The 26,780-nt window shown below is 38.9% G+C and overlaps 1 protein-coding gene across 6 annotated transcripts; it reads right to left on the bottom strand.

Annotated features, from left to right (window-relative positions):
* Positions 1–1,968: 1,968 nt before the first annotated feature.
* On the bottom strand, positions 1,969–26,347 carry PYHIN1 (pyrin and HIN domain family member 1). 6 transcript variants are annotated; one of them, XM_012449735.2, is made up of 10 exons: positions 26,107–26,347; positions 21,517–21,801; positions 20,320–20,438; positions 19,611–19,778; positions 16,796–17,224; positions 15,045–15,233; positions 13,977–14,150; positions 11,322–11,483; positions 5,239–5,358; positions 1,969–2,285 (listed from the first exon to the last, which is right to left on the bottom strand). In XM_012449735.2, the coding sequence occupies exons 2-10, from the start codon at positions 21,779–21,781 to the stop codon at positions 2,259–2,261; spliced, it is 1,653 nt and encodes a 550-aa protein (XP_012305158.2). In that variant the 5' UTR covers positions 21,782–21,801; positions 26,107–26,347; the 3' UTR covers positions 1,969–2,258. The 6 variants fall into 6 exon arrangements, with proteins under 6 accessions (XP_012305158.2, XP_012305157.2, XP_012305159.2 ...); XM_012449734.2 differs by having other exon boundaries at positions 1,969–5,358; XM_012449736.2 differs by lacking the exon at positions 5,239–5,358 and having other exon boundaries at positions 26,107–26,346.
* Between the last annotated feature and the right edge of the window lie 433 nt (positions 26,348–26,780).

The raw sequence follows: 26,780 nt of genomic DNA, 5'->3' as shown, positions 1-26,780 counted from the left end.
AAAAGAAGGAAGTGATAGAGGCCTGAGTTTGCAGAAGCCTATTCTTGATCCACTGAGCTAATGGCATGTCTGGGTGAGGCCTGCGTGACAATTTACGAGACTATTGTCTCCCTTGAAGTTCCCGTTCTGGGCTGGTTTTATGACTCTGTTTACCCGCATTCACTAAATCCCGTGATCACTCACATGTTACTAGAAAATTGCTACCCCTCAAATTATCGCTTGCCTCGATGTTACTTACTGTAACTGTAGTTATTGATAAGAGGATAAGAATCTTTATAGGATAAGAATCTTTTGTTTGTTTTGTGTTCAGTGACCTTTAGATAAACCTGTATGCTACCCCCTCCCCTGCTTACTTTGTAATTTTCTGTTCCCTCCTGATAAAACTTCTGTAATGAGACCTACGTCAGTGACTGTATGAAAAAACATATATAAACTCTTGTGCACGAGAATAAACTGCTGTCTTGGGCATGGCCTGATTCAGCCCTCCAGACCTCATTCTTTCTGTCATTCTTTTCTTCCGCACACTCTCTCTTCCAGGTATTGGGACCCTCTTGCTGGTCAAGAGACCCCCGGCAGACGTGCCGATCTCACGGACCACAACAGACCTGGATAGAAATGAACTATCTGCTCATAGGGTGGGGCCTGTTAGATTAGAGCGCTCCTTCTCTGTTGGCCTATCCCAGAGTTTCTGCCTGGCCACACGCACTTGCAGCATGGCCTTGGCTACACTGACCCACCGTTGCTGTCCCACCAAAGCATTTTTGCCAGCATGTCCTCACATAAATGTTGTTGTCAATGGACTGAGAACACCTCAGTCCCTTCAGCACAGCAGGTCCTTCACCTCAAGTGGCCAGGATAAAAGAGGTGTGGGCCTAGTTTCAGACCCCCAGGGGTAGAGCACACAGCCTAACAGTGCTGAGCTGATCCTTGGCACCATGAAATTATTCAGAAATAAAGCTGATCAATTAAACCCACCTTTTAGCACAGTGAAACATTCAAGGACATCAAAGAATATGAAATAAAGGAACCCCATCCAAAGGACAGCAACTTTTTCATAATTGTAAGGGTGAGAGTGAGGCTCTTTTCAGCTTTCTCCAGCTTAGGTGGAATCCTGGCTTATTCACTGTTTAATTTTCATCTTATCCCTGTTCTCCTAACATTAGCACACCTAACCCAAGCCAGAATAACAACCCTGGATGTTAAATCAAGGAGTATATAAGACCATCTAACTGTCACTTGGAAAGTAAATTTGCCTTTCTGTGCCCTTTTTTCTTTACATACAGAGAGTAAAAAGGAGAGAGCTGTCAACCTTCTAGAGCTACTATGAAGATTAAGTGACACAAAATAATTGTACCAGGTACCAAATATATGATCTATAAATACGTCGTAAGTTTTAGATACCTACGTTCTGCCATTTTACTCTAAAATAAATTAATTAGTCTTCAGTTTGCCGAAGTTAACTGTCTGCCTGGGGTAACTTTCTGATGGATTCACATAGTGGAATGTGAGAAGAGGAAATATGGTTGGAGAGCTCCTGAGGAGCTGTTGGTGCTGAAGGAAACATACAGACCAGGTAATTTACATCAAACTGGACCAGGAATTCCTCTAACATAGGCAAGTGCCTTCATGCGCATCGCCTGAAGGTGTCTGATTTGGCAAGCAAATTACCCAATCATTCCCCCTCCAGGAGACCAACTCTGAAACAATATCTCTAGTTTTGGGCTGGAGCAACTGCTTCCCAGGACACAGTGCTTGCAACAGAATCATAGGCTGGATTCCACCCCTATCTGTCCCCTCCGTCTGGTTTCTTTGTGCCGAGAACAGTCAGTTCAGTCTTGACCAGGGTCTTTTCCTTAAAGATCCCATCCAAACTATAAATCTCTGTGCCCCACCCTAACTTGCAGGATACAGTTTATTTGCTTTTATGTAACTCAGAGATGGATTAAAGAGACTCCTGGGGAAGCACTCTTTTAGAAATAAAAGTTTATTTTTTTTTTCAAGTCATGAAAATTCTAATGTAAAATATGATATGAAGAAAAGGCAAAAAAGTAAAAATAATGAATTAAAATGTACCCATAATATTCCATTTCCTAGAATTAATAACTATTATATATACTGTATTTCAACCAGATATATATACATATATTATTTTCTGTGCTTCAATCTTATCTTCATAAACATCATTATCAATGGCATCAAGTTTTTACGTGGAGGAGTTCAGGCAAAATTTCCACACTTGAATGAAGATTGAACAGTACTTATTTGATATCCTTGTCCTCGGTGACCTTGAAGCAGAAAGAGATAAAAATAAACCAGTTGAGATGCAGGTGGTCATACTCTTCTTTCTGCAGTCACACTGTCTCTCCTCCCTGCGAGTCACATCTCTTCTATTTCCCTCAGAAGGACTCTTTTCTCATTCTCACTTTATCCTTTAATGAATTCCTGTCCTTTGAGTCACATCTCCCCCCTCTGTTGGGACCATGACATGTGATATTCACTCCTACCCAGCATGAGCCTAAGTGAAAGGGCAGGCGATGTCAGGGAGCAGCAGGAGAGAGAAAGGAACTGGTGTGTCCAATGACAAGGGCTAAGGGGAAAGTTGTCATTGGGCAGAAAGGTAGGAGGAAGTTACAAAAGGTATTCTTGGTGCAACTGCTGTCAAGGAAGGCTTGGGACTTTTGACTAACGTCCCTAAGAACTGGAGCAATTGGAAAGCCTTAGCATTTCTGTGTGTCTGAATGTGTTAGCCTTTGTTTTGACCTTTTTGCATTCCAATATTAGCCTTTATTTGTTCCAAGAATCCCACATGAATATATGTGACAAAGAGCATGAACTTTGTCATGTAGATCCAACCATCTCCGGGTTGACCAGTATATGTATCTCATGAAAGAGTGTATCTTTGTGTTCTGATTTGGTTAGGGACATCCTTGGTAATTTAGGACTGTTATGAGCTATGTTGACCATCCTCAAACTTAACTCTTTCTTCTGCTCATTGTGTACCACAAAGAATTAAATGAGTTAATACATGAAACAATTGGATTATAAAAGATTAACGAAGATACTTATTGAAAAAACCCTTAGAAGAGTCTGAATCATTCTGCATACTCAGTAAATGAGTGGCATTATTATTTCTACTCTATCAGATACTCTCAGCTACATCCACTGTTTTAACAACTGTGTCTATACTGATGTAATTCAGTAAAAGGCCCAGCGAAAATTGTCCAAGTTCAAGCTCTATAGTATCAGATGGATAATTCTTAGATGTGCTGTGGGAATCTCAAACTTAACTTGTCTGAAAAAGCAGAACACATTTTTTCCCTGGAGCGTGGTCTTCCTACTGTGCTTATAGAGGTGTATTGAGGAATAAATGCAATCACGTACATAAAATCATAGCTTTTACTTCTACCCTTTACCCAGTAGATTCTCAGTTAGAAAAATATCATTATTTTCATTGTTATTTCAAATACTATGCAAGGTTTATGTGTCTGCCTGATTCAGCAGTGTATCGTAATTTATGTTGACCCTCTTGTGGAAAACCCAGATAAAGTTGTAGTGATTGGAATGAAACTAATAAACTTCTTTTTTTCCCAGGTAGTAATTCTAAGTCAGTAATATCTCTATTTGTTTTCCCAACCATTCTGTGGGTTGGGAAAACATTCTCTGTTGGGAAAACATTCTCTATTTGTTTTCCCAACCATCTCTTTGATTTAGGAGAGTCATGACAAAAGATGAAAAATAAGAATAGTCTGCTTTTGGCTTTAAATCCAAAAGCATAGAGCAACCATATTATTAAATACAAACAATCACTTAGGGATGACCTAAGATATATAAAAGCAAGGATTTCTTTCAGAGCTGGTGAATCATAGAGGAAGTAATCAGACATATTTTCCAGGCCTCCTGTGGAAGTGCTAGATGTCAAAGAAGAAATGGCTATATGAGTGATTAGGTATAGCAGACATAGGACCCTAGCTGGGATTCCTGGGCTAAGGGAGGTTTAGATGCAGTCAAATAAATCTAATTGCTATAGAAACAGACATTAATACCTACTTAAAATGGTAGAACCTAAGAAAACTTTATGTAGTCCCTTCAAAGTCAGAATGTAGGAGAAATAAGTTATTTCCCAGAATGTTATCCTGGGATGTCCAATTATGTCTATGAAGTAACAGAAAAGTGGATCTGAGCTGGTAATGACTACACATGAGTTCCATCCATGGTCACCTAAGCCAAGATGGCTAGGGAGGACATGCTAGTTAGCTTTGACTCTCATTTATTGAGGAAAATAGAATTCTTGGGCTTATCAAAACAACAAAAACATAAACCAAAAAACTACCACAAATCGAGAACCCCTGTATACAGGTAATCTGTCTTCAATTAGTCTGTGTGGTTACGCGTCTTCAACTAAAAGAGTAGTGACATGATTCTCCTCTTGCCTTTCTCTTTAGTTACCTTCCCTTTCACTGTAGATCACAGTCTTCTGTTCTGGAGGTGACTCCACTGGTCATATCAAGGCCAAAAGCAGGCTTGGATTTAATTGTCACACTCAGATATAAATTCGTTAGTTCACCTTTGTCTGATGTTCTCCTGTACAAGAAATCTATAATCTCAACTTATTATCAAGTATGGTTAAAGAACACGCTATTATTAGAATTTTAATAAATGTTCTAAATAAAATAAAAAAGACATGTTCAGGACCCCTTGGCATGATGTGTTCTATAGGAGGAGGAGGACATCAGTGAAGTTTTTTCTGAGGAAGGGGGATCTTGGTTGACCCAGAAATATATTGGGGCAAATGAAGAGATGAGAATCAAGGATTCTAAACAAAGGAAGAAGCTTATGTCAAAACATCAGCTGTGGAAAGAAATAGGGATTTTAAATATCAACCGTAAGGTACGGTCATTTGTCATAATGGAAAATTGTGAAGGGAAATTAGAATGGAAGGTACAAACACACTGTTGTATTCATCTCTCTTTGTCTGGATACTTCCCCACATACGCTACATTTGCACTAATGAAAAACAATAATCTTCTTGAAGATAGAAATGATTTCATAAATGCATATTTTGTGATATTGAAGGACTTAGAATCCAGTGGCGTATCCAATTATATATTAATAAATGAATGAGAAATGTAGTAAAATAATAATATATAGTCAGAGATTAAATGAGAATCTTTTTGAAGACTCTGATTACCACTACAATTATGTTTTAGAGGTACAGGAATGGGTACAGAAAGGTGGTACCTTATTTAAGGAACCGCTGGATGGGGTTGGTGGAGTATCAGAAGAAACAGGACCGGCCGCAGTTGGTGGATTGGTTCTATGGATCTCAGACAATAACTGTGCTCCTGGGTGGGCTTCATCCTTTTGGAGTCATAAATTTGGGTAATTTAGTCTTTTACTTTATGAAAGAAAGAAATTTTTTTCTGCTTAATATTTTTCTATATAAGTTGGATGTAATACATATGTGTGTGTGTGTGTATATATGTGTGTGTATGTTTCTCAAAATCCCTTTTTATAGAATCCTCCCTCTGCTCATCTCTTTGGATGCTGGCATACATTCATACATTTAGTTTTCTTAACCTACATTTCAGCATACACAGAAACCAGCATTATAGTAAAAGAGAAAACAGATCTGAGCTGGCAATGATTAGGCATGGGGTCTATTTGAGGCCACTTCTGCCAAGATGACAAAAACACACTGCCTGTTTACTGATCCACCAGGTAAAATCTGTAGACACTCTTCAGGAAAATATGAACTTTGGGTAACAATAACAAAATAACAAATAAAAATCAAATCACCTATGGAGAACTCCTGTAAAGACAGTATATTTTCAAACCTATAAGTAAGCTGAGATTATATATACTACCTGCACGGGAAAGAAAAAACAAGAGTGCATGAATGAGTTTATATCTGTGTGTATCAAATCCTATTCCACACTGCATTTTATTTACCAATAAGTTGGACTGTGTAGTCACCTGCCTCTGTGCCACATAATCCTCTATAAAAAAATGTAGTATGGTGATTTCCAACATTGATGAGTACAATAAATCTTTTTGTAAATTTTTGTGGCAACTGTGAATGAAATTGCATTTCTGTTTTGATTCTCAGCTTGGATGTTGTTGGTTTATAGGAATGTGTACTGATTTTTGTATATTGATTTTGTATCGCTTTCTCTTGAATGTCAATTATATTAATTCCTACCCATATTCTGAGTTATAGTTCTGTCATTTTAGCCATTTCAGCCTGGTTAAGAACACTTGCTGGGGAACTAGTGCAATCATTGGGAGAAAGGAAGACACTCTGGCTATCTGAATTGCCAGAGTTCTTGCGCTGGTTCTTTCTCATGTGTGTGTGCTAATGTTAACTGTGGTATAATTTGAGTAGTTAGAAACCTTCTTTCCTGGATGTTTTCAAAGAGCTGAGGCTTTGTGCAGAGTTTTTATTTCTAGCTGAATTCTTGTCCATGGTTACACAGGGGTCTTTATTAGCAAAATATTTTTGTGTTGACGTTTTGGGCTGTGATCCAGTAGGTGGCGCTTAAGTGTATCGGCCAGTAGGTAGGCTCTTGCCCTGCCATCTGTCTGCATTTCCTCAAGATTGCAGACACGCTCCCTCTCAGTGCTCTGAAAGTGTGGACTTCTTTCTCACTTGAGTACTGGCTGCAGATCCTGGCTTGGCACACTGTAGCTCTGGGATGAGCTCAGATTCTATGTTCCCTCTCCAGCTTGGAGGCTGCAGGAGAAGAAACCTTAGCAGTGATTATGGCAGAGGGCCTTTCACTTGTCTCTTGGTGGTCCACCCAGAGAAATGAGGAGCTGCTATCCACCAGTGCAGTTGGCCGAGGATGGGGCAACTGTGCTGTGGGCCCAAGCCAGACGGTCCCTGTTTGGTGATGAGCGGGGCTACGGGTGGGTCACAAGGGAGACAGACTGAGTTCTTCTCCTTAGGGCAGCTGCAGCTCACTGGAAGTGTAAGGCACTCAGGGTCTTTGCTCCTTCTTCAGTATGAAGGTTGCAAGGGCAGTGGCAGAGGGGCTTCGGTTGCATCTGGGAGCTGTACCTCAGAGAAATGCAGAGCCACTGCTACTGGGAATGTTCAGCTGGGGGATGGGCAGTTACATTGCTGGCCACAACTGTGGGCTCTGCTCATTGAGGAGTGGGGCACCGAGGACTCACAGGGAGGAGAGACTGTGCTTCTCCACCTGTATGGTGACTGTGAAATGCTGGAAGCGCAGGAGAAACTCAGGTCTTTGTTTCTTCCTTGGACTGAGGGTGTCAGGTGTAGAACCACTGCAGTTGCCTCTGGGGCCCCCTCCCCAGGAAAACACAGAGTCACTAACTGGGGGGGTATGCTCAGCCATAGGTGGGGCAGCTGTTCTGCAGTTCAAAGTCAGCAGCCCTGTGTGGTGAAGAGTGGGGGTGGGAGCTCGTACGGAAGGGAGGCAGGATTCCTCTCCAGTGCTGGCTGCTGTGTGCTGGAGGTGACAGGGTAGTAACCAGGCCCTTTGTTTCTTTCCCAGCCCAACAGCAGTTAGGGCAGTGCCACTGCAGCAGCAACAGTGGAGGGGTTGTGGGTTGTCTCTGAGAATGTCTCCTCAGACAAATGCAGAGCCGAAGTGTTTCCACTGAAGTGTTCAGGAGAGGACAGCATAGTTATGTTCGAGTCCCAGGCCTGAAACCCCCACCCAGTGAGGAGAAATGTGAACAGGGACCCACATTTACAACAGTCCGACCACTTTTTGTGGGGTGGCTCCAGTGTGCTGGGGATCCAGCCGCCTCCAATCACTGCTCATCCTCCAGAGCCTGAAGGCAATTGGCATGAAGGCTGCAAGACAGCAAAAATGGCTGCCTACCTTTCCCTCTAGGAGCTCCATCCAAGGGAAGTCTGGAGATGCTGCAGTCACCAAAGCCCAGGTAGGGAGTAGCTGGAGTCCGAAGTCAGGAGGTCCTGCTCAGTGAGGAGAACTGGCATCGGGAATCCACGTATAAAACAGCCTGGCCACTTTTTCATGAGGCATCTGTGCTGTGCTGGGGATCCAGCCAGTCCCTAGTCACCACACACTCTCTGGGGCCTGAAGGCAGTTATGGCAATGGCTGTGAAATAGCAAAAATGGGCGGCCTTCCTCTCCCTCTGGGAGCTCTGTCCCAGGGAAGTGCAGAGCTGCTACTGGCCCATGAGCCCAGGCAGGGGGGCGGCTGCAGTCCTAGGCAAGTGGACCTTATCCTGTGCGGTACAGTGGAGATGAGGCTTGCAGTCCAGCACTGCTCAGTCCCCTGGATTCAGCCCCTTTCCTGAAGGCCTCCCCTATTGCCAGAGTTGCAGCTGCTAATTCCAGGATACTCAGGGATTCACACTCCCAGGATTCCTCACGTGCCTGAGTGGCGGCTCTGCCCAGGCTCCACTTAGCTCTCCACGTCAGTCTGAAGGCTCCAGTGGGGTGGTCTCATGGGGTTATCTCCTGAGCCCACAGTGGCAAAGGTGCATGGTAGAAGTATGGGTTCCCAGGGACTCTCACTCACTTACCATTTCCCTGCAGTGGAGAAGCCTCCTCTGACTCCATGCCATTCCCAGGTGAGCAATTGCCTTGTCTCACTTTTCTCCATTCTCCATGGGTAAAGTTGTTTTCTTGGTGGATCCCAATGTGTCCACCTGGATGTTCCAGTTGAAGATCTAATATTTACTTGCTATTCTCTTCTCTCTACAAGACTGGTGCACACTAGCTGTTCCTAGTCAGTCATCTTGGCTTTCAAAAGCAGTATGTTAAATGAAGATTTAACCTCTCGTCTCCTCAGTATTTAGAAATATGAAATGTGACTAATAATATCATCGAAGCAGTGTAAGGAAGAACAAATAAGAAAAGATACAGAAGGGACATATAATTCACATTTGGCACCCTTACTATATTTGCAAACTTGGGGAATATTTTAAAATCCAATGTATTTCAGTTTTCTCTTATGTATAAGGGTGAGAATAGCATTCTCATGACTGTGTTATGAAAAATGAATGTGACAATATACATATATGTATACATATAGAATGCAGGTTTGAAAACCAGTACCCTGTAAATACTCAGAAAGTAGAATCTTATTTATGTTTGGTATAACACTCTTTCTGCTGGGATTTGGATGTCTAGTCTGATCACTTATGTCTCATACTCCCTGTTTACCTTTCTCATGGAAACTCTAGATCAAATTGGCATGAAAAGTATCTTACTAAAGAAACTTCTTTATTTATTTCTACCACTTATTTTATTTTTTTTTGAAACAGAGGCTCGCTCTGTTGCCAGGCGCCAGGCTTGAGTGCAGTGGCGTGATCTCGGCTCACTGCAACCTCCGCTTCCCGGGTTCAAGCAATTCTCCTGCCTCAGCCGCCCGAGTAGCTGGGACCACAGGTGTGCACCACCACGCCCAGCTAATTTTTGTATTTTTTAGTAGAGACGGGGTTTCACCATGGTCTCAATCTCTTGACCTCGTGATCTGCCCGCCTCGGCCTCCCAAAGTGCTGGGATTACAGGCTTGAGCCACCGCGCCCAGCCTTCTACCACTTATTGACAAAAACATCTTGAGTTGTTATCGTCTCAAAAACAGTCAGATAAAACAGTCCATCACAATGGTGGAATCTGGATGAGAAAATATATACTCTGGTTGACTAATATTTTAAATTATTTTTTAAAATTTCTCAGAGTAATTCTTTCCCTTACCATCCCTGGTCCTGATTCTTGTCAACTTGCATTTCTGGCTTTAGGTTAACATAAGAAATCAATGATAAGAATAGGCTGCTTCTAGTTTTAAATCCCAATGCATATACAACCTGTATCAGATAAAATCTTTCAGCAAACCCATAATGAGTGGAACAAGACTTTCCTGCTCATCTATGAGCCATAAGTAAGGAGTTAGATACTATTTTTTTTTCAGGTGGTAGTTGGACACCCAAGAATAAATGGCTGCATGATGTGTTTAGGTGTTTGAGGCCATAAAGCTATAAGATCCTCCTGGGATTCCTGTGCTGTAGAGATGTTCATGTACAGCAGAATAATTTGTACAGCTTTAGCAAGGGTTGTGATTAAGATTTTGGCAGGTAAGATCTAGAAATTCCTACATAGTCCTATTCAACCAATATAAGTGAGAAAGGCATTGTTTCTGGAGATGTTCATTTAAGTGGACATTGAAGTGGCCAAGAGAATATGGATCTGAGGTTGCAGTGACTGAGCAAGGGCTCCATTCATAGCCACTTGTGCCAAGTTGGCAAAAAGGCACAGGCTGCTAGCTCAAATAATACATGAATAAACTATTGAGACAATATAGCTAATTAAAACTAACTAGCTAAGAACTACAAAGATAATAACAAAAACAAAATAGGGAGCTTGAATATAGGAAGCCTGTCTTGCAGAGTGTGTATAAGTTGGTAGAGGTGTCTGTTGCTGGGTCAGAATGCAGCTTGGGGCTTGGGTAAGAAACAGTTGTAAAAAATGGTGATTTAATTATTTTGCTTTTCCTCCAAATTTCCCACACTTTCACCATAAATACAGGCTGCTGAATCCCAAGTGCAGGTGACTACAGGGGTCCCATTATGTCAGAGGAAAAGATAATCTGGAATAATAATTGATGCACATAGCATGAACTGACTTTTTCCCCTCTTGTATTCTGTTCCTCTGAGGTAGACTCTACTTACCCTCTGAGCTTATGGTATAGAAAGGGGGAAAATAACTCCTTCACTCCAATTGTTCAAATGCTATCATCAGGAAAAGTAAAGGGAGCTAGGAAAGCTCATAAGTGAAGGACCCGAGAGAACAACAATGAGAGGATCTCATCTAATCTGAAACATTGGTACCAGTGAGGACTTGTCCTAGGTAGGGATTTAGGCTGTCACCTATGAAGAAGTGGGTTAGAGAACAGACTGGAGAGAGTGATCCCAGCAAAGGAAGTAATCTATGTCAAAGCTTCTGATTTGGAAAAGCTCATAGACAGTTTCAAATAAAACCTGAGGTGTGGTCATGAACAAAGTGAAAGGATGAAAGGTAACTAGAATCTCGAGAATGAAGACATCCTTGTATTCAACTTCCTTTATCTGGCTACATCCCCACAATCTGTCTCCACACCTGGAGAGTAATCCTCTTGAGTCAGGAATTATTTCATGAACATATACTTTGTAAATACCAAAAGACAAACACTAATAGGGTCTCAAAGAATATACTTAACTAGTGATGATAAATTCTATTAAAGAGATTGTATTCGGTAAAGATCAATGAGGTGCCTATCATGATGCAGTCGCCCCAGTAATTATGATGTTGTGAAGCACAGGAATAGGAAATGCATGACGGTACCTTGTATGAGAAACTGCCTGCTGAGGTTTGTGGGCATGACTGAGAAACCTGATGTTGACACCCATATGGAAATGAGTCCTTCATTGCAGTTTGCTGAGGCTGCCTTTGCTCTGGGGCTGAATTCATCAGGAGTTTGACATAAGAAGTTTGAGTAGTTGTGTCCTTAGTTGTTAGGAAGAAAATAGATTATTTTTTTCTGGTTAATAATTTTCAATATGAGTCAAAACATGATAAATATTTTATTTTATCCTTTTTTTTTTTAGACAGAGTCTTGCTCTGTCAGTCACCCAGGCTGGAGTGCAGTGGTGTGATCTGGGCTCACTGCAACCTCCGCCTCCCGGGTTCAAGCAATTCCTTGCCTCAGCCTTCTGAGTAGCTGGGATTACAGGTGCCCTCCACGATGCCCCCCTAATTTTTGTATTTTTAGTAGAGATGGGGTTTCACCATCTTGACCAGACTGGTCTTGAACTCTTGACCTCGTGATCCACCCGCCTTGGCCTCCCAAAGCGCTGGGATTCCAGGTGTGAGCCACTATGCTCTGCCTATTTTATCCATTTTAACAGGATTCTCTCTGTGCAAATGTTCTCTGGAATATCTGTATAAATGTAAAAAAAATTCCCTAAATCTCCTCTTCTGTATACACAGAAACCAGAATTACAAACTTCACCCTGAAAATGTCTGATGGGTGTTTATTATCTAAGTCTTTCTAGTCAAGGAAATATACAAATGGGTACCTGTTGTCTGTTCTTCAGATTGTAGGAAATCCAGCTCTATCTATCTATCTATCTATCTATCTATTCCATCACTGTGCTGGAAAGATTCTCTCAAATCCACAATTCCAGATGCAGAATTCTGCAGTTTTGTAGTCTGCATCAGTTAACCAGAACTCTCCAGGCTGTCAATCATATTTAGAACTACTTAACAATCTACTTTAGCATTTGGAGTAAATGTTTTTTTTAAATTTTTTTTTCCCAAAATCAAGGACATAGTTCTTCTCAATCATATAATTTTCTCTATTTTCACTGATTTTTACCATTCATTAATAACATGTTAATTTCCATAGTTCTACCACTTCTAGAATTCGATTATCTAATATATAAAAAGCACTCTGTTAGAGAGAAGAATGAAAGGACTCTAATTCCGGAGAGTGGCTTCTGTATGACAAGGCACTTTATTCACTCTGGCTACCTCATTATTTTTGAGAAGGCCTGTAGAGCTTGGGCTACGGAAACAAACCCATTACATGACACTGTCAGTTCTGAAATTTTTAAAATAAATTACTGACATTAGTATATCTCAGCTTCTAATCTAAAGCTGCATATGATCATAAATTGTTCAAGGTTTACATTTCTATAGGGCTGGATATGAATCCTGACTCTAGCACTGTCTTTGAGAACTTGAGGAAGATTTTTAATGTCTGTATATGTCTATTTTCCTCTATGTGAATTGGGATAGAAAGTAGCGTTCTCTTGATAGTTATGAAGAAGGAATGAGATAATGTACATCAGGAACAACATTTAAGACCCAACACCTAGTTAAGTGCTCAAATCGTAGAAATATAATTATTGTCATTGTTGTTCCATGTTCTGTGCTGGGACTTGTAGTTTTTGTCTGTTCCGCAAATATATCATGTGCTATAGATGTTTCCCATACGTCCTTGATTTGGGGGAAACCGAAATTGCTGAGGCTGCCTCTGCTCTGGGGCTGAATTCATTAGGAGTTTGATGGTTTGATGTCAGAACTTTGAGTAGTTGTGTCCTTAGTTGTTGGGAAGAAAATAGATTTTTTTTTTCTGGTTAATAAGTTTCAATATGAGTCAAAACATGATAAATATTTTATTTTATCCTTTTTTTTTTTTTTTGAGACAGAGTCTTGCTCTGTCACCCAGGCTGGAGTGCAGTGGCATGATCTAGGCTCACTGCAACCTCCGCCTCCCGGGTTCAAGCAATTCCCTGACTCAGCCTCCCGAGTAGCTGGGATTACAGGAAACCCCAAATCAAGTAAGTATGGGAAACATCTTACATCATAAGCCTCTCTGTTCACTTCCGTGAAATTAGTAATTTACTCTCATTGACAAGAGGCTCTGTAAAAGCAAAGAATAGGGGGACTCATCAGTTCTGCTATCTTGTATCATTGAGGACTTGTCAAAGGAAAATATTTAAGCTGGCATCTGAAATTTAAGGAGATTCCTGCCAGTGATGGGATGGGAGAAATGGATTCCCAACAACGAAATAGCATGTTTTAAAATGTATACTTGGAATATTTATTTCAACTTGGAATGCTGAAAATAAATTCAGAATAATACCAGTAAGCAAAGGGGAAAGGTGGGAAAGAAACTGGAATGTGGGTCATAACACACTCTTTGTCTTCATCTCTGCTTGTCTGTCAATTCCCCCTCCTAGTCTTTATAGGTAGAACAACATAAGATACTAACCCTCTTGAGGTCAGCAATCATTGCACAAATAAATATCTTAGATATCAAAGGCGATAATGTGGTGGTATCTCACTGTATGCAGCCAGTAAATAAATGGGTGATTTAATTTCATCTAGAGATTATATACAGTTAGGGATTAGAAGAGAAACTCCTTCAACAGTCTAATAATCCTTGCAATTTATGTTTGGTAGATATGAGGCATGGGACCCAGGAAATTGTACCTTGGTAAAGGAACTGCTTGATGGGGTTGTTGGCAGCACTTGAAGAGTCTTGATGAGATGGCATTCAAGTGGGAGGGTTGTGCCAGCCTCTGAAGGTTTTGGAAGCTGACTCTGCTCCTGGCGTAGTGCCATGCTGCTGGAGTCATGACTTCTCTGGTTTGTTTTCTTGCATATCTGAAAGTATTCATTTTTTTTTTGTTTAATGTTTTTTAATATCAGGGAAAGCACAACATCTTTAAATATGTGAGAATATCATCCTTTATTACATTCTAATTAGATGTCATTACCTCTAAACATTGCCTCTATCTAATGTATTCCTCCAGACAACTGCCAACATATTTTTTTGCTAAAATGTAAAATGTTCTAACATTCTTAGTAAAATAAAATATTTATTTTAAAAAATGAACTCCATTTTTTTCTTTATGGCATAAGACAGATAAGAAGAGGGCTGCTTGTTACCTGTCTTACGTGAGTTTCTGACACATTTCCACATATTCCAAAGTTGTACAGAACTCACTATGCTGTTTCTCATTTTTAATATTTGCATGCCACATTTTTTCTGCCTGAAATCTTTCCAATGTCTGTCTTTACCTTGTTAAGAGTAGTAGTATCTAGTGCACACTGATTTGTCATAATGTACAAGGAAGGTAATGGGATACGAAATATATATCCATGATCTCATTTAATTTTCAAACCAATCTCAGGAGGAATGTTTAAGCTATTTCTCCAATATCATACAACTAATGAGCAAGATATATACCAACCCTATCTTACTGCAAAGAACTTGCTTTTGATCACAATTAAATTAGGCCCATGCCTTCCTAATTTCTTCAAATATTTTAGTATTCAGCACAAGTTTCATGTTCTTTCGAAGTCAATAATGAATGGCATTCTCTCAATATATTTTCATAATTTTCTCTCTTTAAATGTAAGTGCAAGGGCATCATTTGGTTTCTCATGTACTCTGCAGAATTTTAAGTGTAAAACAACAGAAATATGATTTCCTAAAACTTAAAGCAAATGATTTTTTTTTTTCAGAAAACTAACATTTCTGTCTCTATTTCTCACCCGGATGAAACTGTGCATTTCTGACATCAGTTGTAACACATCTTTCCGCTTTCTCAGTCGAAAGCAGAAGAGCTGAAGTTTATCTCCTTTTTCACAGGGGATATCGTGACATTCTCCTTTTCCTACTACATCCATACTCCCTGTTTCATCCAGAATTTCATAGATTGTCACCTTCCTCTTCATATTTTTCTGCAACAAAAAATTAATATCATGTTGGTGAGAACTTAGTAACTACCATTCATAAAGGAAAGTCTTTTGTAACAGATTAAAAACAAGATGCAAGACAGCAACTCCTAGTACAGTATCAACATACAACACATATGCCTTAGTTTAGACCATCTCACAGAGCTCTCCCTTGATACTCCTTTTAGTTTAAGTCCTTAATGATCTAAGTATTTCTATGACAGTTCTAGAGCAATGGGTTATCTTCTCAATTTCAACTTCTTTCATTTCCAGGACAGCTATGCTTCCCAAAGCTCCTTGATACAAAGGAACCTGAACTCTGGTAGGGTTATTTGGCCTCTGCCCCTATGCAAAAAGAATAAGCATCTGTTACAACTCATCATTCACCATGTTACGAGGAATCTATAATAAAAAGCAAGCTTCTATTAACTATCTAATTACTTTTTTGACTTTCTCTGTGTACTGAATCTCTTTCAATGTCTGCTTCCATCTGAACTCAGGTCTTTAAGCTCAAATGTTCCAATCTCTTGCTCATCAAGGCTATTACCCGTCATTCTAGATATGTATTTCTTTCTTTTATTTTTTCTCTTTTTTTATTTATTTTTTTTAAAGACAGGGTTTCACCATGTTGGTCAGGCTGGTCTTGAACTCCGAACCTCAGGTGATCCACCCGCCTTGACCTCCAAAGTGCTTGGATTACAGGCGTAAGCCACCATGCCCGGCCTAGATATGTATTTCTAAGAATAATTTAAGAGTGTGTACAGAAAGCAATGCTGGTAAAATAAGAGATTGTTCTAGAAAATAAATATAATGGGGTGTGAGCTATTGGTCATCTAAGAAATTGTTGGAATCAATAGCCAGGTATAGATGGTTTTCCGAGTTGGAATCTCTCATGCTAACTAGTTTCATGCATTTTGACAGTAACATATTAGAAAAATTATTCTGCTCTTTTTTTTTTGGTGATATGATGTGTCTAATATTCAAGTACAGATTACCTGACTTTCCAAGTATCACCCGAGTTCTATTTCTCAGTTGTTCAATACTTTTTGATGAATGGGTTTCATTTGGTCTGAACATTGTCCTACCTGTTTTCTGCATTTGATTTCCAGGTATGAACAGTCAATTCATTTGTTGCCCTGACTGTCAAAACTGGAACTCAAGCCTCAAAGGACAATACTTCATTCAAAATGAAAGTAATATGATTTTCTACAACTGAGATTATAATCAAAGAAATAAACTTAGTATTATGCTAGATCCCTCACTATTCTTGATCATTATGGCTCAGAATAGATAGTCATAGCTGATGAAGTCTCACGGTTTCTCAGTGAATGCTTTACTAGAGAACATCAGGGTGACATTTTGGAAAGAAAAACATTGGAAGGAGAACAGTAATAGGTTTCCTAATCTTGGTCTTAACCTTGAAGAAGACTTTATCTAATTGTCAGTCATTTTGAGAGAGTCCTGAGTTCTAATGTTAAGTAAATATGCAAAGTTCCATTTAGTACATCAGGGCTCTTAATTTCAAGAGTTTTTGTAGAAAATGCAACAAAACGGCTTTGATGCCTTACGTCATGTAGCGTAAATAATCCATATACAATGTCCCCTGAAGCTTGTCTGTGAAGAATATTGATCTTCGGAGTTTTCCTTGCTCTTTTGATGACGTCCTTTGGAACCTGAAATGTTTGGTCAGGACCAGCTTCAAATACAGAAGAGGTTTCATTCACCTCTAGGAGACCATTATATTTAGAATAATTTGATATAATGATGATTCTCTTTTTAGTGAATTTCCTCTTCAAGTTGGTGTTTAAAACCTTCACATGAAAGAACTCTGTCTGCGTAACCACTGTAGCATGAAACATTCTTCTTCGCTTGTTTTCTGAGGATTCATATTTAAATATCTTTGTTGCATTTAGTACCATCACTATCATTGGGTCTTTTGAGCAAATATTTTTTCTGGCAGTTGCCTGACACCTGACCAATGGTCTTAGGCTTTGTGCCTGGTAAAAAAGAAATACAAAAAAACAAATTTTTGAGTGAGGAACACAGAACTGCTCTTCAATGACCTCAAGTCGCAACTTTGGGCCCCAAAACTTCATAGATATGTAGAGCAGGATACAGAGAAGGAGAGGATATCCTGAAGTAGTCTAATAGCCAGAGGAAGTAATATAGGAGACCACATGGTAAAAGAAAAAGACTTTTCTCTAAACAGAATAATCCTTAAAATGTAAGATATAATAGCAACATAAGACAAATGGATACAGAGCCGATTATCATGACGTTACTTAAAATAAATTTTAGGATAAATAATGAATTGCAGTTTTATTCTTACCAGCTTAAAATGCCAGAACATAAAAATAGATGAAATACAATTGAATAGCACTGAAAGTGGTAAGGGTGTCTACCAGAAACCACATACAACAAGAGGGTTTAGTTACTGCCAACGTAGACAGGGCAATTTTTAGAGGGCAACTCATACTTTTCCTGCCTAAGATAATTACTGTTAAAGCAGGTGATAACACCTGTGGGCTCAACCCCTCAGAATGCCCTCATCTCAGTAGGTTCAGGCTACAGACACTCTGCAGAGTGTCACTTCCACCACTGCAGCCTTTCTCAATGTCAGAGCTCTAGGAGGTAGCATGCTGACAGAAAACCAAGGATGAGAGTGGATTGTCTTTAATATCCTTTTTCTATAACATCCAGGTTTCCTTAAATTGCAGCAGAACACATTAATGAAGGAGAAGTAGTTCAATTTCAAGAAAAAGTTCTGGAGGAACAGGTAGGCCTCATCCACAAACCGGCAGCTCCTGGACTGGTCTGACCTGGACTACTATACACAGCGATCATTTGTGAGTGATTGGACTTTATTGGATCTGACTTTTTACCAGTGTGACCTATTCAGCCTAACACAGAAAAGTCCTTTCCCAATGCAAGTTAATCAGTAACAGTAGACTCATCCATGAGATTAGTAGTAGTAACTGATATGCAACTTCACAAGGAGCCACATGAATCCAGGATGTGCATGAAGGGGATCATATAACCACTCAGATAGACATAATAGGACAATACATTGTATGATGCTATTTTCAGAAAAAATACGTGTATGCATAGGAGTAAATATGAGAGGGTATATAGAGAAGTGTGGCATGTTATGGATGCTGGAATTTCACATTAATTAAGTTTAATCTTATTTGTCTACATTTGTTCCTTTTTTTCTGAAATAGTCTTAAGTTAATACAAAATCTAATGAAAGGTTAAAGGTAATAGAGCATGTTCCAATTACGGCTGGTGTTGTGGTTTCATCACCTGTTGCCCCTGTTGCCCGTCACAGTTGATCCCCTCTATTGTGTATCAGAAATATAGAACATTCATTTTTATAATAAAGCTCATGAGAGTTTTGATTAGATTTTAGACTGTCCCTGATAGTCTAAAAGTAAAGGCTGACCTGTCCAAATCTGAGATAAGTACAACAGTATAAGGATTATCAGGATCATGCAACTATAAATTGTAGTTTACTTTCTTTCATTTGCAAGTCTTGGTGTATGATCTTCTGTCTGCCTACATTGTCCCAAACTCCTGAGCTCTCTTCCCTATTCCATCCTTTTGGCTTCACAGTAGGTACCTTTGACTGAGTCAGATGACCTTTATTTGTCCTTTGCTTAGCTCTAGTGGTTCAGATCTTAGAACATGGTTTACATTTTTTTATTGGGTAAAGATATTTATTGGGAGCTTTCCATGAGGCAGACACTGAATGAGGCCCTGGAATACAGTGGTCCACAGAATTACAAAATAGCCTTAATCTTGGAACTACTTTTAGTAGGTGGAAAAGATAAACACTTACTAACTTCAGTTGTCATAAATAGTAGAAAAGAAAGAAGTTCCTAGGAAACAGAACACCATGAAGATTTAACCTAAGTTACAGGGGTCGAAGTGAGGATTCCCTGAGGATAAGATCACAATATTGGGATCCAGAGGGTAGATGGGGTTGGCCAGGTAAGAGGTTTAAGGTGAAAGAAATATGGTGTGTGAAAATCCTAAAGTAAAAAGGAGCATGGTGTATGTCAAAGAAACTTGAACCAATTAGCAAAGGGAAGAGGTGTGAAACAGATGGGGGCAGTAGACAGTCCATTGCTGAAAGTTCCGGATTCTACAACTCTCTCTCCCTTCCCCAAACAACACAGGACAGAAAACTTCCTGAAGCCAGAGATAATGTCAAGTTCATAAAGTATCACTGTGGAAGCAAAATATTAAAATGGAATAAATTCTCAGCCTGTATATTTGATTTACTGGCTGATTATTGATGACATTTTTCAGTAGAAGATGAAAACAGATTCCTACATTTTAGGTTGAAGAAAATGAATCAAAAGCAGACCAGGAAGAGAATACCTCAGTTGAGGAAGTGTTGGATGGAGTTGATGATGAGGGCTGGGGAGGCGGGGAATGGCTCCTGGCTGTGGACATGCTGGCTTCTGCAGGACAGGGAGGCTGCGTCTGCTCCTTGGACATCTTATTCCTTTTGGTTCCAGTCTCTTCTTCAGATGAGTTTTTTCTTTTCTACAAGTAGTTATTTTTTTTGTTAATTATTTTAAGTGTCAAATGAAGCAGAGCACGTTTTCATTACAAGGTAGTATGTTTATTACATATAAATTGTGTTTCTTGGAAACTTAAGTGGGTGCTGTACATCTGCAGGCCAATTGAAAGAACAGGGCATAGATGGTTCCATTTCAAAAAGGGAGCAGAGAAAGTAACACATATCACTCCTTAATTACTTGTGTTTTGAGATGTGCTGACTTGCAGATAAAAAAACCATGTTTTTGTAAACATGGGCAAACATTTTTTTATTTGACTCTCAAGTTAACATCCTCTATTGGGGATGAAAATATAATACTTATTTTACATAATTTACATTATGTTTACTAAAGTGTTTAACTTGTTGCCTCAAAGAAAGATGATAAATTATTATGTAATTTGATAAATCTGAAACTTGATGGGAAACATATGAAGAAATAACTGCCTGCTGGAGAGATTGAGTGGAGGAGCCATAGCAGAGCTTCCACGGTGAGACCTGAAGCCGGCGCCTCTTCCTGAAGCTTACCTGAGCTCCAGGAGTCTCCTCTGCTCCTTCAGCTGTGAGAGTGTTGCTTGGAGTGGATTCAGGTGTAGCAGGATCCACTTCATTCTGCTGCTTCTTCTTAGATGGGGTTTTTCCTTTGACTGGAAAAGATTCAATTTTATTCACAACTAATGAAGAAAAAAAGGCAGATGTATAAACCCAGAGCAGATGATCTGGGACAGCTGAAGCAGTTCAAATACCACGTGCTCTTAGCGCCTGCTTGAGAGTTCAGGTGTGGTTTAGTCTATCGCTACCACATTAGCCTAGTCCGGCTTCCAGGAGGCCGGCAGAAACAAAGGCACAGGCACCGACTCGACTCCTCGGCGCTTTCATCGCTCTTCCCCCGTGCGGTGAGTACATTCTTCCTGTCCTCTGAACTCAGTGAAACCTTTTCCCAACCCTGTTCTTCTGTCGTTTCCTTTTAAAATGTAAGGTTCTCATGATGCTGACTACTTAGTCACATCCTCCAGATAATCTATTTAAATTACAGAAACCAGTGAAAGATGTTATATAGATTTGTGAGGTGAGATATGGTTAGTTTTGACTTTGTTTTAATTATTTAACTCAATGATAAGACAAGAGGGGAGGTCTTCACACTTCCGAGAATGATGCTTACATTTAAATTCTGTGTTATCTTTTGTATTATAAAGGATGATGATGTGTTGAATATTCTCAATAAAACAGACACATTAATTGTCTAAATGTACATATCTTAGATATAAACAACAATTTTTATAATTTTATTTTGTCATTATCTAATCTTTGTTTTTTTTGGTGGTGGGGAAGTAGAGTTTCACTCTCGTTGCCCAGGCTGGAGTGCAGTGGCGTGATCTCAGCTCACTGCAACCTCCGCCTCCTGGGTTCAAGTGATTCCCTGGCCTCAGCCTCCCGAGTAGCTGGGATTACAGGCCCACCACACCTGGCTAGCCATTATCTAATCTTTTGAATGTACTGGAAGTCACAAGCTCTCTTCAATTCCCTCTGCTTTTTGTTCTTTTACTGCATCTCAACTCCAATATGTGTCGATCCACATTAGTAATGGCATGCCGTAAGTTGTCATGACTGATGAGTCACAGATGGAGAAAACGATGTATTAGCTGACTAAAGTGGCATTCTAATCAAGGTTAGGAAGGATTGGGGGATGGTTGCAGGGAGTAGGTGTTCCTTCTTCCCAATTACCTTTTAACTTTTCTTTTTTAAGAGTTTCAGCAAGGTTGCCAAGTGTTGGTATTTCTTTGAAGAGTTCTATTAGTCTGCCCAAACCAGCATCACCTGGGAACTTTTCTTCCATCAAGTCAGCAATCTGAATTTTGTCATACTCTTCTTTCATTTTTGAATTAAGTTTTAAATCATTGCTCAGTAAGGACTTAACCATTCTAAAATGATAATCATTGATGACCTCTAATCCTTTTAGTAGAACAATTGTCTTGTAGTTATTTGCCATCTCTAAAGATACAAGTGAGCCTACAAGAGAAAAATGTCATACAGTGTTACACATGTATACAGACAATTTAAAAGAAGATGTATGCCTATGCGAGTTGAATGGCCATATGAAAGAGTTGTTCATGAATATGTGTGATAAAGAAGGACTTAATGACCAAATGTGTTACCATAGAAATTGAGTGAACTGCTGATTTAGGAATGTCTAAATAATTCTTTCCATTGAATAAGGAGAGTTGAGTTGGGTCCAGGTGTTAGAGGGAGGTCTGAGAACAAGCAATAGTCTCAGTATTTAGAATATGGGCTGTGCAGTGTCAAAGTCTTTGTTTTCTCTTCCCATCCTTTATTGGGGCTGGAGCCTACTCACCAAAGCCTGCCTGTTGTTTCTTAAATCTTCCCACACCCACCACTATAAATGAAGTGTCCTGTGTGTAAATAGGCTGCAGCCTCCCACCTTGTATGAATAGTTTTCTGCCACAACACTACAGTTTCATTCTGGAGCACTGACCCTATTCTCCTTAACTCTTCCCTAGTTAACTATCATTAGTACCCTCTTCCTTGCCCTGTTTGCCCTCTGTGCCCATAAAACTATCACTTTCCTGAACATCTACATTTTCTCTACTGCAGGAACACAGGATTAATTGGCTGGAAGTATTTCAATAGTTACTTGATTTGTCTAATACATTTTCATTTCACAGATCCACATTTCTCTCTACAAACTACATTTTTAGCCCACTGAGATCTTTCAATATTTGCCCATTTTCTCTTCAACAATTCCTTGCTTCTTGTGTTACTTTAGAAGACTGTGAATAATCTGTATTCGTTTTTACCTGCAGAACTTACACGTTCCTTATATCTTACATTTCAGAAGTATAAAACATACCATGCATTTTCATGTTTCGTGACTTTGCTAATTCTCTTCTCATTGTTTGGAAAGCCATTCCCACATTCCTCTCTCTGACTACCTCCCATACAACCTTTAAGACTCAACTGAGGGTTTGTCTTCTAGAAGTTTTCAGAGTCCCCTTATGGACAGAGTGTTACTCCTTGGGACCTCTTTAGCACCTGTGCACTTTAGCAGATGATGACACTCAGAGCATGGTATGGATTTGTATTTCTTTTCAAATTAACACAGCACATTGGGAGGTCGAGGCAGGAGGGTCACCTGAGATCAGGAGTTTGAGATCAGCCTGGCCAACATGGTGAAAGCCCGTCTCTACTAAAAATACAAAAGCTAGCCAGGTGTGTTGTGGGTGCCTGTATTCCAAGCAGCTTGGGAGGCTAAGGCAGGATAATCACTTAAACCCGGGAGGTGGAGGTTGCAGTGAGCTGAGATTATGACACTGCACTCCAGCCTGGGTGACAAGAGCAAAATTCCATCTAAAAAAAAAAAAAAAAAAACCAAAACCAAAAATAAATATTTTAATTTTAGAAACCATGTATTTGTGTACCTCTTGTGTAATTTAGATATTTAAATTTCTGGGGCTGTTAATTGCTTTCTTCTTGAGAGACCCTGAGTGTCCTCAGGTTGAAAAGCATAAAATGAAGGAAAAATCTATACAAGGACATATAGCGAAACTGAAGAATATAAAAAAACAAAGAAATACTCTGTAAGTCTCCAGGAATGAAGAATAGATCACTGGCAAATATCCAAAAATTAGATTGAAACTGATTCTCAACAACAAACTCCTTGAAACAGGACAATGGAATCATTTTTATATAATGCTGGTACAAAATCCCATATAAATTGCTAAACAAAAAATTTAGAAATGGGAAGTCTTGATTTGTTTAGTGAGTGTGACAACACAATTTATTTGCAAAATGAAACCAAATGTGAGGTTACAGGAGGCATGTATGATTTTTATTTTCTCCACTTAAATGTGAATGTTCATATGTTTTGTTGCTGAAATATTAGTGGTTTTGCTTTTGCAGTAATGATCCTGATAACACTGGGTTTTCTAGAAAATGCGCATTAAATAGTCTTTATAAAACTCCAAGTTCTGAATTTCAAAACATATTGAGCATCCTGGGTACAAAAGAAATGCTATCATCTTGTCTTGAAGAAAAAAATAATTTTAAAACTAGAATTTCAATCTAAACAAAATGATATTTAAACAAAAGATCCACAAAAACGATTTTCTGAAGCTCAAGGCCTCTTTGATGTTCAGTGTGGAAAAACATAGTTTTTCCAGACAAAGATGCACACCGAACATTTTTGGAAGTACTTTTCAATTGAAAATTTTAAATTTTTTTGAAAAGCTGCAGGCCAAAAGACAAGTAGGAGTGAAAAATGAACTTGATCATATGTGTCTATGTCTTAAAAAGAAAGCCCTGATCAAAGAAAAGAGAAACAGAAAGGGAACCAGCATGGTGGAGGGAGGAAAGAAAAAGAATATGACAGTTTACTAACGTAATTGTCTTAGAGGGTGAGTTGGAAATATAAGTTAAAAAAAGACAAGGAGGAGAATATAGAAGTGTTATGAATCGAAATGAAGATAGCAGAAACAGGCCAAAATATGTTAATGATTAACTTATACATAAAACGCCTAACCAGTTAAATGACAACTTTTATCAAATTTGACTTAAAAATCCTGTATGTATGTTTATCAGTAAAAGATCACCTAATGGTGAAAAAAAATTTTAAATTATCATGCAAGGAGGAGCTAGAAGATAGTCAGTTTATGTTAGCATCATTTTTAAAAGATCTTCAGACAAAAAGTATTATCAGATACCACATGATAAATGGTTCAATTCTTGGGAAGATACAAGAGTTTAAATTATGAATTTAATAATCATCAATATGTATTATTTGTCATTACTGTGTAGTCCTTCATAATAACATAGTGCCATATATTTATCCTCACATACATACACATTCACACACACACTGCCACAAATATATGTATTTATATGTGTATGTTTATGTATGGAAACGTATACATGATCACATATATGCATAATATACATTATATATATATGCATGTGAGCATATCTATAATATATATGAATTTGAGAGAAGTACAAGAAAATGCAGTCGTATGGTAGATTTTATGTTATATCTTTAAATACTAAATGAACAAGGTAAAAAATGTATAACACTTAAAAAATTTGAGCGAGATAAATATTGACAGCAATATTTATCTAACATATATAAAGTCTGAAATCATTTAAAATCTCATATTCTGTTCAACCACACTGAAATATTGCACCAGGCTACACAGAAAGTCTTCTAAATATTCTAAACTTTGACAACATAAATCTATTTCAAATTGACTTCTCTGCCTCTCCCCTATACCTTGCCATTAGAAAAATTAAAAATAATTAACTTTCAGGAGGGTAGGAAGTAATCTTAAAATGTCTGAAAAACTTCCTCTTACATCTGGTGTAGAATGGAGCTGATGTAAAAGTTAAGCATACTTATGAAAATATTGACACCATTTATTTGAATAATTGTGTTTGCAAAATGGATAAATTTTCTACTATGTATGTGCATGTATAGAATAATATTATAATAGTTATAAAACATATTCTCACACATGTATGTTCTCACATATGTCCTCACTATGTGGATGTAGTTTTTACTTAATATTATTTCCTGATACTTTGTGCACATCATTATCTTGTCTTATTTTTTCTTCTACTTTCATTTTAGGTTCAGGGAGTACATGTACAGGTTTGTTAAGTGAGTAAATTGTGTGTGGCTGAGACTTGTTGTACAATGATCCCATCATCAAGGTAGTGAGCACAGTACCAGATAGGTAGCCTTCCAACCCGCATACTGCTCCCATCTTTCCCTCTCAAGCAGTCCTCGTGGCTACTGTTCCTATCTTGTGTCCGTATGAATTCAATGTTTAGCTTCCACTTATAAATGAGAACATGCTGTATTTGGTGTTCTGTTCTTGCATTAGTTCATTTAGGATAATGTTCTCCAGCTGCATCCGCGTTGTGCATATACACCATGGAATACTATGCAGCCATAAAAAGAATGACATCATTATCTTGTCTTTTGCCCAAGCCCCAATGGCCACCAAGCTTTCTAAACTCAGAGAATATACACTCATAGAATTTGTTTTAAAATCTACAATGATCAAAATGCATATTCCTTCATTCATGCTTTAGTTGTGGAATAAAAGATGTCTACTATCTTTGAAGTAAGTAAAGAATTAGAATTAGTAACTGCGGTTTTCACTTTTCTGAATATAGTTGATACCAGGCCTCCTCCCTTTCTCCAACTGCCCTGAAGAACCAATATTGAGTTTTCCCTTGTGATTTTGTGGATTTCAAGGAAGCATCCAGATCTTTTCTACAAAAAACACCCACAGTACTCACCTTACTGGGAATTTCTTCAATGGTAGTCCAGATCTTGAGATCTTCAGAAATGTAGGAAACAAGGATTGTTTTGAGTAAGGAAATAAATCAGTAACGCTCTCAGAAACTGAAATACATAATGTTGTAATCTCCTGAAATGCTAAGAAAATGAAGTATTTTCGAAGACAGCAAGGGAAAATGGACCTCCTTAGAGTCACTTGACCAGTACTGGGTTCCTCATATTCTGCTACTTCCCCAGGGAGAGAGGAGTTGTGAAACCATGTGTAGACTCCTCCCACCAGTATTTTTTAGCTTTCGATTCTGTTAGAGAAAATCAAGAGTTTCTTTCCTGTAGGTATCTTAATGAAAGTAAAATTTGTATCAAAGTTATATTTAAATTTTTTTCTTACAATTATTGATAGCTGAATGAAGTTCCAACCTTAGAACTTTCTTAGCCAATAGACTTACATGTGGGTCATTAGGGACCTCTGTTCTGTTGAATGATTGTCAAATGAAAGAGAAGCAAGGTGGCTTCTTCTCCCTCCTTCCCTGTGCAGAGTGGCAGTGACAGGAGGAGATATTGGTGGAAGCATCTATTGCCGCCGGTACTTTACTGCGTCTCCTGGATGGGAGAACGTCTGCTATGAAATTGCAATTGGTTTAAATATTACCTGAAGCATTCACCCAGTTATTAG

Source organism: Aotus nancymaae, unplaced genomic scaffold (assembly GCF_030222135.1).
Source record: "Aotus nancymaae isolate 86718 unplaced genomic scaffold, 86718_ANA_hifiasm-v0.15.2.pri h1tg000108l, whole genome shotgun sequence".
In the NCBI taxonomy this organism is placed as follows: domain Eukaryota; kingdom Metazoa; phylum Chordata; class Mammalia; order Primates; family Aotidae; genus Aotus; species Aotus nancymaae.
This window is presented reverse-complemented; position numbering and strand designations above follow the sequence as displayed.